The 17,222-nt window shown below is 43.6% G+C and overlaps 1 protein-coding gene across 3 annotated transcripts in view; it reads right to left on the minus strand.

Moving 5' to 3' along the window:
- C2cd2 (C2 calcium dependent domain containing 2) overlaps positions 1–17,222 on the minus strand; it is a 70,007-nt gene that overhangs the window by 45,671 nt on the left and 7,114 nt on the right. For 2 of the 3 annotated variants that reach the window (XM_021185345.2, XM_021185344.2), the window contains exon 2: positions 14,363–14,461. In XM_021185345.2, the coding sequence (XP_021041004.1) occupies positions 14,363–14,461 (99 nt within the window). The remainder of the gene's footprint in view (positions 1–14,362; positions 14,462–17,222) is intronic. The other variant, XM_021185347.2, reaches the window with a different exon arrangement.

The following is a 17,222-nucleotide window of genomic DNA, read 5'->3' on the forward strand; positions in this document are numbered from 1 at the left end:
GAAAGAAAGAAAGAAAGAAAGAAAGAAAGAAAAAGAAAAAAGAAAAAAGAAAAGAAAAGAAATAGGGAGAATGGCCAACCAGTGACTGGCCCAACTTGAGACCCATGCCATGAGAGAGAGCCCACTCTTGGCACTATTGATGATACTCTGCTATACTTACAGACAGGAGCCTAGCATAACTATAATCTGAGGGGCTTTACTCAATAGCTGAAACAGTAGGCAAAACTCAAGGAATCTTGTGGAAGAGTGGCCGGAAGGGTTGAAGGAGCCAGAGAGGTCAAAGACACCACAAGAAAACCTACAGAACTAATTAACCTGGACCCATAGGGGCTCACAGAAACTGAACTACGAACCAGAAAGTATACATGACAGAACTAAGCCCCCTACACATATGTAACAGGCATGCAGCTTGGTTTTCCTGTGGGTCTCCTTACAGCAAGAGCAGGGGCTGTCTGTGACTATGCTGCCTGGAACCCAAGTCTATCTGGGTTGACTTAAAGAGTAGAGAAAGAGTGTTATAGTAAGCAGCTAGTCAAGGTGCTCCACCCACCACTCATCTATCACTGTCTTAACTTCAATCTTTCCTGCCAGAAAGTCTGATAAGCTGTCAGCACCGTGTGAAATCTCTTCCTGGTAGATAAATTCTGCCTTTGACTGGCACCAAGCTTTAGCCTTTCTTTTTCCTGAGCACAGGATTAACTCTTTGGTCTTCATTGTTTCGCTAGGCTCACAGTGGACAAGAAGAACACCAATATCTACTTAGAATTTCTTTTCTTCTGCCAAGGGTTGCATTGCATTTAAAACAACACCCATCCCATCTGTTAAAGGGTTATGACTGCGTGGATTGCAATGGCATGGTAGGGTTGCTTTTGTCGTTGGGTTTTGTACCTAGATTGTCAAAACCCCAGATAGAGAAACCTCTGATCCAGCTGACAGACAGAAGGGCCACATTGCACACTGTGGAGGATGGACTAACTCCAGGCTACTCTTTTATGGAAATAGAACTTGTGTCTCTTGGGTTGGAACACTCTAGAACAGACTTCTCCCAGGATGTGAGAAAAGAGAATGTAGTTAGGAACTAGTTGAATTGATTAAGTCTAGGAGAAATCACCAGTGCATGCTGAGACTAACCAAAGAGGCAGAAAGACCTCAGGGGAGCAGAGCCCAAGGCCATGGATTGTCTCTTTACACCAGGCCTTGCTATAATCAGTAGCTGACACCTAGGCCAATCTTGTGCCTGGAGGAAGTTTCACCTACTCATCTAACAGGATGCCCCTTGAGGGAAATTACCACAGGAAAATGCCACCACTCTTCAGGTTGCTATGGGTGATAAGCAAGTGACTCTTGTGACCTCATGAGACAGGTGGGTACTGGAAGTCCCTAGACAGGTTCCAGGTAGGATTGGCCAGAAAGACTAAGAGTTCTGAAAATCCAGGAGGTCCAGGTTAACAAGCAACTGAACAACAATCAGTCATTCAGATTGCTGAAGCCATCATTCAAGTTCAAGTGAAGAAGGGAGGTCCTGGGAGGAATCATGTCCAGAGGGGCCTGGGGGGTGATGCCTACTCCATACACATTATGTACATGTCTTTCATTTATAAATTCATAAACTGGAAATGATACAAACTGTTTCCCTGGGTTCCACGAGCCATTCCTGCAAAGCCCCAATTTGTCCCCTGCTAATCCAAAGTGGAATACGCAGTGGGGCCAGGCTTATAGGCCTCAGCCTGGAACCCAGCTAGTTACACTAACTTCTTTCTAGTTGTGAGGGTCAGAATTGAACTGAATGGGAAGATACTCAGTGTGAAGATACTCACTAAGAAGTGCAATGCCCAGAAGTGCCCTGTGTGAACCAGACTGCTCCAGACTCTGCAGGGTGGGCAGATCCTGAAGCTTGCCCCTGTCCTTGGTACTTTTTCTGTTCAAGCCTTAAGAGATCTCACCGTGGGCTGTGGAGAGGGACTGGTGTTGAACCTGTGTTTGCACAGAGATCTTGAATGGCTACAGGACAAAGTCCAAGCTTAGGGCCCATTGTATAAGCTCACAAGCCAATTAGCCAGTCATCACTCTTATTCAGCTGGGAGAAGACTTATGCAATGGAACATGCTGGGCTTGGGAGGACCTGTTCCTTTCTTAGTACAAGATATGTAGCCTCAGCGAAGGCCAAGTCAAAAAGATGAAAACAAGACCTGAGGCTATGGGGGAAGCTGGCAGGGAAGGTTTCTGAACACTCTTGGAATTAAAAGTTTTCATTTCTCTACACCATGGACTTTGGTCCTCAAGTTCTCAAGAATTCTGCATAGCAGGGATATGTGGGGAAAGTGACAAAGAATTCACTGGAAATTTGCACCCCATGGGAAATGGTCAAGCAGAACACAGCAAAGCTACAACTAATTCCAGAACAATATTAGAAAGAGATATCCGTGCCTCTGGTTTTTATCTAATGGAGTTAAGTAATGTCCCAACTGAGACATGCTATGAGAAAAGCTTATTTTTCTGGCTTCAGTGATTTCTAAAAATGGGTGTGTTGTGGCTGGCCAAGGCATCTGTCCAAAAATGAAAAGATCACATACAGAAATCTAGAATATAAGGGCTCTTACCTTCCCAGAAGGTCAAGAAGATAAAATACACACACACACACACACACACACACACATACACACACACTCCCAGCCCCCTCCCCTACATATACATCTCTCACATATACATACATACATATACACACCCTCCAGCTCCCCTCATCCTCCCCATACACACACACACACACATACATACATACATACACACACCTTCCAGCTCCCCTCATCCCCCCTATACACACACATACACACACACTCCCAGCCCCCTCCCCTACATATACATCTCTCATATATATATATATATATATATATATATATATATATATATATACACATACATACACACACCCTACAGCTCCCCTCACCCCCCCCTATACACACACACACACACACACACCACACTCCTACAGGTGAGGTTAAGGACAGCTGAGACAAAGTCTCACCCTTCCTATATCCATATCCAATAACCAATGGAGAGCAACCACTTTGGGAATCAAGAGCAAAGGTCTGTTTACCTGCCTGGCCAGCCCATCTGACCTCAGAGAACAGCACCTGGACATAACATTTCTTCATTTGGCCAAGAAAATGCTGAAGGGGTTTGCAACCCCATAGGAAGAACAATAATATCAACCAACCAGATCCCCCAGAGCTCCCAGGGACTGAACCACCAACCAAAGAGTACACATGGAGAGACCCATGGCTCCGGCCACATGTGTAGCAGAGGATGGCCTTGTTGGACATCAATGGGAGGAGAGGCTCTTGGTCCTGTGAAGGCTCGATACCCCAGTGTAGGGGAATACCAGGGAGGGGAGGAGGGAGTGGATGGGTGGATAGGGGAGGGGGAGGGGAGATGGGATAGGGAGTTTCCAGAGGGGAAACTGGGAAAGGGGGTAACATTTGAAATGTAAATAAATAAAATATCAAATAAAAAAAAAGAAAATGCAAAAGCTTAGAATTATAAAAGAAGAAATTGCAGTGGATGCTACTATGAACAGACCCCTTGCAGGAGAGGAGGCAGTCATAAATGAGGGAGGGACAACTTCATTTTGGTTTGTGTACTTTTCAACTTCCCAGCACATAGGATTTCCTGTAACAGTGTAAAAATGAACACATTGCCATCATTCCCTTTCTAAGGTTGCCTTTCTGGTAGCCAAGCAAAACCATTAAAAATGCTTCAATTCAGGAGCTACAGAGATAGCTCAGTGATTAAGAACACTGACTGCTTCTGCAGAAAACCCAGGTTCAATTCCCAGCACCTACATGGCAGCTCACAATCATCTGTAACTATAGTCCCAGGGAATCTGACACCCTTTTCTTGCCCACCATAGACACTACACAAACACACATGTAGGCAAAATACTCACCTATGTTAAAAAAAAAAATGAACGTACTTCCCAAGTACTTCCACTTCTTAGAATAATAAAGCAATGAACACAAAGTGGAGTGGCGCTGGGGCAAGGTTACTGAGGACTAAGCAATCCTGTGCAGCACTTAACTCATACCACCTCTCTACCCAAGAAGGCTAGGTGCTGTATATGACCAGTTACACGGCCAGACAGGAAACCAAGCCTCGCGTGAAGAAGCAAGGGAGCATGGCACCGTGTCTGTCCTCAGATCCCTTCTCCTGCCCCGATAACACAGCTTTTGCCTAACAGGCAGATCACCTCCAGAAAGCCCTGTGCACCCACTGATAAGGTGGTTAGACAATTTTAAAAAAACACAAGGGAAACCTAAGTACATGGTGGGAGGAAGCAAAGCAACAGACCTGAAGGCCAAACAGGCTAATCTCAGGGAAGCTCATACTGCTCAGGGTATTACATGTATTTGTGACTCCTCTCCATGTTTTCCAAGTTGTTAATTTTGGAACAATATAACTTCTACGTTTGAGACAGAATGCAGCACTTGGAGCAAACTGTGTCTAAATTCCGGAACTGTGGGCAACAGCATACCATGGCACGCATGTCCCTGCCTATGGATGTGAAGTTCCCACAGTAATCAAACTAGGGACGTGATGAGGCCGAAACCACAGTGCAGCCACAGGAAGGGCAATAACATATCAAATAAAGCTGAGTGGATGAAATGAAGCCTTTTTAAAAGTTTATGAATTTCTCTATTGGCTTTCATAATGGACGAAACTCACCCTCTCCTTTATTCCTGGGCAGGCAGTTCAATAGTGCCACCACACAACTCCAGAACTTTCCATCTCCCAAACAGAAGGGCTGTCCCCACAAAAAACTAACTCCGTACCCAGCCCCTCCCAGGCCCCATCCTGCCTGTGCACTTGACTCTATGGACCGCATCTAGAGCCTCACCTAATACCGCTTACAGTGTTTGTTCTCTTATATCTGGACATAGTAAAAGGTCCTCATACACTTGGAAGAACATGTCAGTATTCCTTTCTTTATGAGGCTGAGTGATATTCTCTGTCCATAATGATGTATTTACACAGCTTGGGCTGCTTTCCCTATTGTCTATGGTGAATGGCATGATTCTGAGTAGGATTCTGAGCAGGATTCTGAGCAGGATTCTGAGCACGATTCTGAGCAGTATGTGCAACCACTATTAGCCTAAAGGCTTCGGTTGCTAATTCACCCTGTAGATGGACTAGTAGGAATGTACTTCACTCACCCACTCTCTGAGGCTACTTTTTTTTGGCAACATGAATATCTTTAATGCTGAACTGCTGTAATGTCTGCATCTCTGTCCCTCCTCAGCTGCCAGGCCAGCTCTTGGCACTAATCCACTGCCCCTGAGAATTGGCTCAGAAAACAACAAACACAAGCTGCCCAGCTCCCAAGAAGTACAGTCCTTATCTGCCACTGACAGAGTCAATACTGGCTGTTGAAGCAGGCATTTTCCCAAGAAGGTACCAGGAAGGTTGGGCCCCCTACTCTCTATGCCTCAGTTTCTATCCTGTAAAAGTGACCACAGGGCCATCTATTTCCAGTCCTTACCAGTTGCATGGGCTGTACCAACTTCAATATTACAATGCTTGCCACAGGCTTCAGTTCCTTCTGCCACTCTAGTATCTTCCAGAGAGTTCTTTGGATTCACTAAGGGGATAGCATGGGCATACGACTTCTGTACTAGCAAGGGTTGGGGAGCCTCCCTTGGGCTGATGTCATAGCACCGTAGTAATTAATCTGGCCAGTTTTAAACAATATCTTGGACCCACCTAGCCCACCCCAACCCGGCACACTTGATTGTACACCTGGGAAGTTGGAAGAATAGTCAGGCTCTTGAAGCATCTGTTATTTATGCCTGTGAGAAGAGAAAGTAAGCTATTTATCCAGCTAAGGAAGAGGAATAAATACATCTGATTCTATAAATACTTGGTCCTAACGATAGCCAAGCAAGAGGGATACACAAACCTGGCTCATCCAGACCCTGAGCAGTGACAGCAAAGGAAATCTCCAATGTCATGAAGTATAGTCTTGGTACTAAAGCATGCATATAAACTGACAGGTTAACAAGTACAAGAGATCCTTGCTGTGAAGGTAACACAGCAAGGTGTGCAGGGTGAGGAGTGATAGCATTCTCCTCCCAGCCTGGGCATACCTGGGATCCCCTCCAAGCTGTCTGCTAAACACTCTCTACTCATTTAACTTGAAAGTGAAACAGGTACAGATCTTTCACATGCAGGGGTGGGGAATACACAGATGGCCGCAAAGGAAGGAACTAGCCTAACTTCAGGATGGTCACCACTGTGGGAATGAAGCTAGGACAAAGAACAGAATTATTGTCTATGTCACAGCCTAAAAATATATATTCTCTTCACAGAGACACTTGCACACAGACACTTGTTTCTACAGCAGTGTTCACTATAGTTACAAAACCAGCTTAGATGTCCAACAAGAGAGGAATGCATAAAGAAAATATGGTTTAATAACATGGAATCCCTTTCAGCCATTTAGAAAAATGAAGTTACAGCATTTATGGGAAAATGGATACAAATGGAGAGAATCTCATTAAGACAAATACTGCCAGTTTATCTCCTTTGTAGTTCCTAGATTTTATATAGATACATGAGATCATATATGTATGACATACAAGCATAAGCTAAACTGTTAGGGCAACAGAGAGGACCAAGAGTGGCAAGCAGGTAGGAGATGCTTACTTAAAAAAAAAAAAAAAAAATGCGTGCAGATACCCTTGGAGGCCAGAAGAGGTGTCAGATACCCTGAAGCTAGAGTTACAGGAGGTTGTGATCTACTCAGTAAGGATGCTAGAAAACAAACTTTAATCCTCTGCCAAAGCAGCAAACACTCTCAACTACTGAGCTATCTCTCTAGCCCAAATCTATATATTTTTTATGTACATAGAAGTACATTTTCAAGAGTTGTGATGAATGGCACTGAGGGGTCCCTTTTCCTCTTACAGTAAGACTCACTCCTCTGATATCCATGGGAACCACGGTGGCAAGGGCGTCCCACTAGCCATGTGGGACTGGTTTTTGAGTTTTGAAGATAACTGAATATTAGGCAAATCAGCCTTTTTTATTAAAATTATATTTCAATTTTATTTTATGCATGTTGTTATATTAGCCTGAGTGAATGTCTATGTGCTGTGTACTCCTCCTGCCTGTAAATTTGAAGAGAGCATTTGACCACATAGAACTGAGGCTAAAATCTGCTGTGCAGTGCCATGAGGGCGCTAGAAAACAAAAGATGTTTTAAAATCCAAACCGCAGACAAAAGTTTCAAATGTCATGATGGTGGCAAATCAAATAATCCATTTTTAATATAGGGGAAGATTTAGGCCCACAGATACAAAGTACATAGTACTAATAATAATCATTAGCAATAAAGGCAGTGAGTAAAAGATGGTATGTAAATACAGCAGGCTGAAATTCATCTTTGATTTTTAATATTTCTTGGACTCAGTCTTGAGATTTCCTTAGACTTTCTGGTCAGTCTCATATGTGCATCTCACTTATAAACTCAAAGCAATAGGACTAATTCTATATACCACACGGCACTGGCTCAGAAACCCTGCCTCACATGAATAGTTTCACATACGTACACATACCAGCTTTACTGAAAGAATTCAGCCTTTTAGACTGAGCACTCAAACACTTTCAACACATTGGTAGCTATATGGCTATCAAACCCTCTGCCTGTAGGCAACCACTCCAATCCCTACCAGGCCCTTCCCTACCCAGGTCCTGGCATCTCTAGCCAGGTTCTATTAGATGGTCCTGGCATCTCTAGCCAGGTTCTATTAGATGTTTATCTGTTCTGGGAATTTCATATGAAGAGAGTAACATAACACAGGGCTGCATATTTGTTGTTTTTTGATACAAGGCCTTGTGTTCCCCAGTTTGGCCTTAAACTCACTATGTAGCTGAAACTGACCTTGAACTTCCTCTTTTTTTTTCTTTTACTTTTAAATTTTATTTTTAATTTATTTTTTACACTCCGTATTCCATTCCTCACCCCCCCCAGTCCACCCCTCCGACTACTCCACATCCCACACTTCCACCCTACCCCACTCAGTCTCCACATGGATGTCACCACCCTCTCCCCCCTCCCAACAGCAAGTGACTTCTAAACTCCCTGGGGCCTCCAGTCTCTTGAGGGTTAGGTACATCATCTCTGAATGAACACAGATTCAGAAATCCTCTACTATGTGTATGTTGGGGGGTCTCATATCAGCTGGTGTATGCTGTCTGTTTGGTGGTTCACTGTTTGAGAGATCTCGGGGGTTCAGATTAATTGAGACTGCTGGTCCTGCTACAGGATTGCCCTTCTCCTAAGATTCTTTCAGCCTTCCCTAATTCAACAACAGGAGTCAGCTGCTTCTGTCCATTGGTTGGGTGCAAATATCTGCATCTTATTCTTTCAGCTTCTTGTTGGGACTTTCGGAGTGCTGTCATGATAGGTACCTTTTTGTGAGCAATCCATAGCCTCAATAATAGTGTCAGGCCTTAGGGCCTCCCCTTGAGCTGGATCCNACTTTGGACCTGTCATTGGACCTTCATTTCCTCAGGCTCCTCTCCATTTCCATTCCTGTAATTCTGTCAGAGAGGAACAACTATGGACCAGAGATGTGACTGTGGGATGGCAACACCATCCCTCATTTGATGTCCTGTCTTCCTGCTGGAGGTGGGCTCTACAAGTTCCATCTCCCTACTGTCAGGCGTTTCATGTAAGGTCCCTCTCTTTGAATCCCGGGAGTCTCTCACCTCCCAGGTCTTTGGTGCATTATGGAGGATCCCTCCAACCTCCTATTTCCTGAGGTTCCCTGTTTTCATTCTTTCTGCTGGCCCTCAAGGCTTCAATGCTCTTCCCTCCCTCACCCAGAACCAGGTAAGGTTCCCATCTCTCCTTCACTCTCTCCCCCATTCACTTTCCCTCCCTCCCTCCCCACTTGTGGTTGCTTTCTTCTCTCTCCCAAGTGGGACTGAGGGGTCCTCACTTAGACACTTCAGCTTGTTGACCTTTATGAGTTCTGTGGATTGTATCTTGAGTATCATGTACTTTTTTTTTTTTGGCTTATATCCACTTATTAGTGAGTACATACCATACTTGTCCTTTTAAATCTGAGTTACCTCACTCAGGATGATATTTTCTATATTTTCTAGTTCCATCCATTTGCCTGCAATACTCAGAATGTCCTCTTTCTTAATAGCAGAGTAGTATTCCATTGTGTAAATGAACAACATTTTCTGTATCCATTCTTCTGTTGTGGGACATCTAGGTTGTTTCCAGGTTCTGCCTATCACAAATAAGGCTGCTGTGAACATCATGGAACACATGCCCCTGTGGTATGGTGGGCCATCTTCTGGGTATATCCCCAAGAGTGGTATAGCTGGGTCTTCAGGTGGATCTATTTCCAATTTTCTTAGGAACCTTCAGCTTGATTTCTGGTGTGTTTGTGCCAGTTTGCAATCCTTCCAGCAGTGGAGGAGTGTTCATCTTTCTCCACATCCTCTCCAACATGTGTTGTCACCTGAGGTTTTGATATTAGCCATTCTGATTGGTGTAAGGTGGGATCTCAGAGTAGTGTTGATTGGCATTTTTCTAATCACTAAGGACTTTGAACATTTCTTTAAGTGTTTCTCAATTATTCGTGATTCCTCAGTTGTGAATTCTGCTTCGTTCTATACCCCATTTTTTTTGGTTTGGTTGTTTGGTTTTTTGGTGATAAACTTCTAGAGTTCTTTATACATTTTGGATATTAGCCCTGTATCAGATGTGGGATTAGTGAATTTATTTCCCAATCTGTAGGTTGCCAATTTGTCTTTTCAACTATGTCTTTTGCCTTAGAGAATCTTTCCTATTTCATGAGGTCCCATTTATCAATTCATGATCTTAGAACATGAGCCATTGGAGTTCCGTTTAGGAAATTTCCCCCTGTGCCAATGAGTTCAAGGCTCTTTCCCACTTTCTCTTCTATTAGATTCATTGTATATGGTTTTATGTTGAGGTCCTTGATCCACTTGGACTTGAGCTTTCTTCAAGGTGACAAATAGGGGTCTATTTTCATTCTTCTATATACAGACAGCCAGTTAGACCAGCACCATTTATTAAAGGTGCTTTCTTTTTTTTTTTTTTTTTTCATTGTATTTTTAACATCGTAGTTAGGGTTTTACTGCTGTGAACAGACACCATGACCAAGGCAAGTCTTATAAAAAACAACATTAATTGGGGCTGGCTGACAGATTTAGAGGTTCAGTCCATTATCATCAAGGTGGGGGCAGGGCAGTATCCAGCAGGCATGGTGCAGGCAGAATTAAGAGTTCTACATCTTCATCTGAAGGCTGCTAGTGAAAGACTGACTTCCAGACAACTAGGATGAGGATCTTATGCACACACCCACAGTGACACTTACTTCAAACAGGTCACACCTATTCCAACAAGGCTACAACTCCAAATGGTGCCACTCCCTGATCCAAGTATATACAAACCATTACATTCCACTCTCTGCTTCCCATAGACTTGTTCAAACACATGAGTCTATGGGGAACCAGACTTAAACATATCATAGTGCAAGATGCATTTAATCCAACTTTCAAAGTCCTCACAGTCTATAGCAGTCTCAACAATGTTAAAAGTCCAAAGTTCAAGGTCTCTTCTGAGATTCATCCAATCACTTAACTGTAATCCCCAAAGAAAGACAGGAAACCAGCTGGGCAAACTCCAAACTCTGCATCTCCATGGCTGATGTCAAAGCGGTCTTCAGATCTCCACTCCTTTTTCATCTTCGTTGACTGCAACAAACTGCTTTTTCCTGGGCTGGTTCTACTCCCTGTTAGCAGCTTTCCTCACCATATATCCCATGGCTCTGGTATCTTTAACATCTTTGAGTCTCCAGGGTAATTTCAATGTTACAGGTTCTTATTTCAGTGTCTGGGATTCCACTTGATCTTTTGGGCTCCTCCTAAGGGCTGACATCACTCTCCAGCTCTGCCCTCTGTAGCACTCTAAGCTCAGGTTAATCCACTCCAACTAGGCTTCACCAATAGCCTCTCATAGGATCTCTTTATGGTGTCAAGCCTCAAATGTTTTGCATGACACCTTCAGTCTTGGGCCATCAACTACAGCTGAGGCTTCACCTTCTCCAGTGGCCTTCCCTGGCCTCTCACAGTGCTAAGCCTCAGCTGCTCTCCATGACCCCTTCATGCTTTTAAAACCAGTACCACCTTAGTGACTCTTTCCCATTACCAAGTACAGCTGCAGCGGGAGGTACAACTTTGGCTCTCTGGAACACAGCTTCTATATGTTTGAAGAAAATACTTCCCAGAAGATTTCATCTCAGTGATGCTGGTCTCTTCTTAATGACTGCTAATTTCTTAGCTCCAGCTAACCAGCATCGATTGTCCAATAGTCCCTTCTATTATTCACTCTAAAGCCAGAGACACATGGCTGAAACTGCAGAGTTCTGCTGCTTGCANAGGAAATTTCCCCCTGTGCCAATGAGTTCAAGGCTCTTTCCCACTTTCTCTTCTATTAGATTCATTGTATATGGTTTTATGTTGAGGTCCTTGATCCACTTGGACTTGAGCTTTCTTCAAGGTGACAAATAGGGGTCTATTTTCATTCTTCTATATACAGACAGCCAGTTAGACCAGCACCATTTATTAAAGGTGCTTTCTTTTTTTTTTTTTTTTTTCATTGTATTTTTAACATCGTAGTTAGGGTTTTACTGCTGTGAACAGACACCATGACCAAGGCAAGTCTTATAAAAAACAACATTAATTGGGGCTGGCTGACAGATTTAGAGGTTCAGTCCATTATCATCAAGGTGGGGGCAGGGCAGTATCCAGCAGGCATGGTGCAGGCAGAATTAAGAGTTCTACATCTTCATCTGAAGGCTGCTAGTGAAAGACTGACTTCCAGACAACTAGGATGAGGATCTTATGCACACACCCACAGTGACACTTACTTCAAACAGGTCACACCTATTCCAACAAGGCTACAACTCCAAATGGTGCCACTCCCTGATCCAAGTATATACAAACCATTACATTCCACTCTCTGCTTCCCATAGACTTGTTCAAACACATGAGTCTATGGGGAACCAGACTTAAACATATCATAGTGCAAGATGCATTTAATCCAACTTTCAAAGTCCTCACAGTCTATAGCAGTCTCAACAATGTTAAAAGTCCAAAGTTCAAGGTCTCTTCTGAGATTCATCCAATCACTTAACTGTAATCCCCAAAGAAAGACAGGAAACCAGCTGGGCAAACTCCAAACTCTGCATCTCCATGGCTGATGTCAAAGCGGTCTTCAGATCTCCACTCCTTTTTCATCTTCGTTGACTGCAACAAACTGCTTTTTCCTGGGCTGGTTCTACTCCCTGTTAGCAGCTTTCCTCACCATATATCCCATGGCTCTGGTATCTTTAACATCTTTGAGTCTCCAGGGTAATTTCAATGTTACAGGTTCTTATTTCAGTGTCTGGGATTCCACTTGATCTTTTGGGCTCCTCCTAAGGGCTGACATCACTCTCCAGCTCTGCCCTCTGTAGCACTCTAAGCTCAGGTTAATCCACTCCAACTAGGCTTCACCAATAGCCTCTCATAGGATCTCTTTATGGTGTCAAGCCTCAAATGTTTTGCATGACACCTTCAGTCTTGGGCCATCAACTACAGCTGAGGCTTCACCTTCTCCAGTGGCCTTCCCTGGCCTCTCACAGTGCTAAGCCTCAGCTGCTCTCCATGACCCCTTCATGCTTTTAAAACCAGTACCACCTTAGTGACTCTTTCCCATTACCAAGTACAGCTGCAGCGGGAGGTACAACTTTGGCTCTCTGGAACACAGCTTCTATATGTTTGAAGAAAATACTTCCCAGAAGATTTCATCTCAGTGATGCTGGTCTCTTCTTAATGACTGCTAATTTCTTAGCTCCAGCTAACCAGCATCGATTGTCCAATAGTCCCTTCTATTATTCACTCTAAAGCCAGAGACACATGGCTGAAACTGCAGAGTTCTGCTGCTTGCATGAGCTGGAACATGGCCCCCTTGTTCTATTACATTATCACCAGAATTCTGTTCTCCAACACCTTCGCTAACTAAGATTGACTGTTCTGGATCTTGCTCTGTAGATAGGCCTTGAATGCAGAGATCAGCATGCCTGTCTCCTGGGATTAAAGGTGTGTACCACCATGCCTGGATCTAAATTTAGCTGGGTAGGATCTTGCCCCAAGGTCCCACTCCCTTAATCTGTTATTTCCTAGAACACAAGATTTTGCTCCATTTCACTTCCTGGTACTCCTTTAATACTCGAACCATATATTTTATATTTTTTCCTTTCTAAGCTTTCTATGCTTGTTCAAACTTCTCTTCATAAGACTTAACCAGAGAACAAAGTCTCTGCTGGACTTTTTTGAAACTTCCTTTGTCATTGCAATTAATCTGAGTCTCTTCACCTTAGCCTCGGGCAGACTTTTCAGACAAGGGCAAAAAGTAGCCACATTCTTCACCAAAATACCACAAAAACAGTCTTTATGCCACATTCTGAAATTCTTCTGCTTTGAAATCTCTTGGGCCAGGTCAACACAGTTCAAATCACTCCCAGCAACAGTCTTCCATAGTGCTACTAGGATGACCCATTAAGCCCCATTTAAAGCATTCCACTGCTTTCCAAATCCAAAGTCCCAAAATCCACATTCTTTCAAATAAAAGCATGCTCAGGCCTATCACAGCAATACCCAGTCCCTGGTACCAGCTTCTGTCTTAGTTAGGGTTTTACTGCTGTGAACAGACACCATGACCAAGGCAAGTCTTATAAAAAACAACATTTAATTGGGACTGCCTTACAGGTTCAGAGTCCATTATCATCAAGGTGGGAGCATGGCAGTATCCAGGCAGGCATGGCACAGGCAGAGCTGAGAGTTCTATGTCTTCATCCAAAGGCTGCTAGTGGAAGACTTGACCTTGAACTTCTGATCTTCCTGCCCCTACCTTCTAAGTATTAGGATAACAGGTACATACCACAATACCTAATTTATATGCTAGGGATCAAACACGTGCTTCATGCATGCAAGGCAAGCATGTTCCCAACTGAGCTACGTCCCAGCCCCCAATAACATGTTTTCTAGGCTCACTGATGGTGTGCAAAAATATGCTGGTGTTTCTGTCCATCTCAATGCCTAATGATGTTCTCTTATGTGCAGACTAGACTTTTTTAGTTCATTTATCCAATAATAATCAATTTCTCCCAAGAATAATGGTTCTATGCTTACAGTAACTCTGAAACAAGGCACTTGCCTATCTCCAGCTTGATACTTACTAAGTATACAGGGGAAGATGGCACAGTTCAAATACCCAACTCACCTTCTCCTGGATTGACTTGACCACACTGGATACCTTCTCAACTGTCAGCTGCAAGGATTGTGGCCTTGGGTCCTTCTGGAAAGAGAGATGCAGTGGACCCTGTAAGAGAGAGGCTGTATGAAGAAGAATGCATAAGTGTAGTCTGGGTTTTACTTATTTTTAAATACACACTTGCTACAAAACTAAAAATTAAAAAAAAGAAAAAACTGTAACAAAATATCCCAGTAGGTTTATGCAGGTATACTTGCATGTGCACACACACACATAACCAGACATTGTTGGATCTTGCTCAGCACTTGGCAAGAAGGACCCCACAAGGAGGGAATGATGGAGATGCCTACTGTCTCAAAGATGAAGCAAAGAAGCATTGTGCTGAGCCCTAAGGTTCAGAATGGAGAAAAGTGCACAAGGCAGGCTGTGGATGCACTTTGCCCTCTCAGCTATTTCCTCCTTAGTAAGGAAATGCTCTTCTCTGGAGGGAGAGAATTACCTCTCCTGCTTTATGAGGTTGTAGGTGCACTAGCTTGAGGTGACATCTCCCTTCTCCTCTTTCACTGCTGGGCAGAAACTCAGAGCCTGGCACCTCTCTGGAATGTGAATTGGGATGTGAAATGACACAGAAGGCTACTGACTGGAAAGGAACCTGTCTAGTAGCTGTGTCTAGAGTCTTTATCTCACAGCCCTCCAAAGCTGCCTGGTTCCCCAGCCACATGGTTCAATAACTCCATGCATGCTCCAGTGAACTCTTGTGTCTTTCTTGTGTGTGTGTGTGTGTGTGCGTGCGTGTGTAAACATTTGTGTGAATGCAAGCAAATGCCTTTCACAGTCCAAACATGGAGATCAGAGGAAATTCTTGGGTGTCAGTTCTCACCTTTGTTCAACCTTGTTTGAGACAGTCTCCATGCACAAGGCTACTTGCCAATGAACTTCAAGAATTTTCATGTCTCTTTTCTCACCATATGAGCTCTAAGTTTATAAAGACATATGCTACCACACCTGACTCTCACATGTGTGCTGTGGGTTCAAACTCAGATCCTCATACTTGTATGGCAAATAGTTTACTCATTGAACCAGCCCTCTCTTTTTCTAGGGCAGCAGAAGTAGGTGGTGTCTCTCAAGTTAAAAATTTCCCAATGAGGGCTGGGAATATAGCTCAGCTGGCCAAGTTCCTGTCTAGCATACATGAGGCTTTAGATTCTATTGTCATGGTGCTACATAGTGCTGAAATCCTAGTACTTAAGAGGTGGAGGGAGAAAGGTCAGAAGTTCAAAGCTACTCTTGACTACATATTGAGTTTGATGCCAACCTAGGTTATATGAGACCTTGTTTTGCTTTTCTGTTTGTTTGTTTTTATTTTTAAATCTCCAAATGGCAGATATATTAAACCAATGCCATAAGGCAGTAAAATTGATGCCTTATAAAAGTAAACATGGGCTTGGTCAACAAATCAAGGACTCTTCTCTTAAAATGAGTTCTCTAGAAAGACCCAGCTTGTATATCAATATGCTCTTAGATCGATACCTTCTTTAATTTTTCCTGCCAGAGAGCCTTTCCTGTCTGACTTCTAACTGGGTGGTGAAGAGCTACTGCCTTTTGTGTGTTCTGTAAGCCAGGACTCTATGGCTGTGAGCTAGTTACCTATATGGGTATGAGCAAAGATAGAAGACAGAACTGGCATGTGATGAGACCAGAGATGCTTTGGCAGGCCTGGTGCAGAATAGCCATGACATAACTCTCTCCCGATTTTCCAAGAATCCCCAGAGATCAAAGTCAAGTATAAAATACACAGTTCATTTAGATTTAGGATTTATAACCCCACCCTGTGCTAATAGCACCTCACTCCTCATTCATGAGAGGTGGTAAAAATCTACATGGCGCCGGGCGTAGTGGCGCACACCTTTAATCCCAGCACTTGGGAGGGAGAGGCAGGCGGATTTCTGAGTTCAAGGCCAGCCTGGTCTACAAAGTGAGTTCTAGGACTGCCAGGGCTATACAGAGAAACCCTTTTCTTGAAAAACCAAAAAAAAAAAAAAAAAAAAAACTACATGGCAGAGAGGATGAAATCACCATATCCAGGCTGTTCTGGCTGAGTCTGGGGCTGAAGCTGGTTCTGGGAGGAGCAGCTGGCTAAAGACTCTATGAACTTGCTGAAGTCACTATACTAAGAGTGAGTTGACCTTGTGGCACATAGAGGCCATCAACAAAGTGCCTAGATGCTAATGTAAGCCAGCAAAACAGAGCCTCCCAGAGACAACCCTAGAAACACTGGACACAGACTCTGTCCTGGAGTCATAGCAGGGCAGGTAGGATCGAAGCTCCTTCCTGTGGTGCCTTCTGGGCAAAACCACAGAAAGATCTTTAATGTCAAGGGATGTTCTTACAAAGGACACAAATTATAGGTTAAAATAAGGATAGAGAGACTACTCAATTCCTGCACTGCTGATAGTCTGCTGAAGGCTAGCAATACCAGCCCACAGCCACCTGCCCAGACTACAAAAAGATCTGCACACACAAGAGAAACCCATCATATAGGAACTGCCAGAAAAACATACATTCACACACATATCCATATTACACACACACACACACAAAATACACCAAACAAAAACTGAAAAGTTAGGTAGGTGGCCTTCATACTCTGGCCCATAATACAGAGTCTCTGTGATTAAAACTATGGCTCTGTGCAATGGTGGAGAAAATGTAAAACAGGCTGATTCCAAGTGGAAGCTCAGCCACAGGGCCACACATGGAAAACTCCATACCATTAAGCTTTGTTTCAAACACAGGACTGTTTAAAATCTGTGACAAATTACTTTCAGTATGTACTAGCCACCCTAATTGATCATGCCAGAAAACTAAA

This window comes from Mus caroli, chromosome 16 (assembly GCF_900094665.2).
Source record: "Mus caroli chromosome 16, CAROLI_EIJ_v1.1, whole genome shotgun sequence".
NCBI lineage: Eukaryota > Metazoa > Chordata > Mammalia > Rodentia > Muridae > Mus > Mus caroli.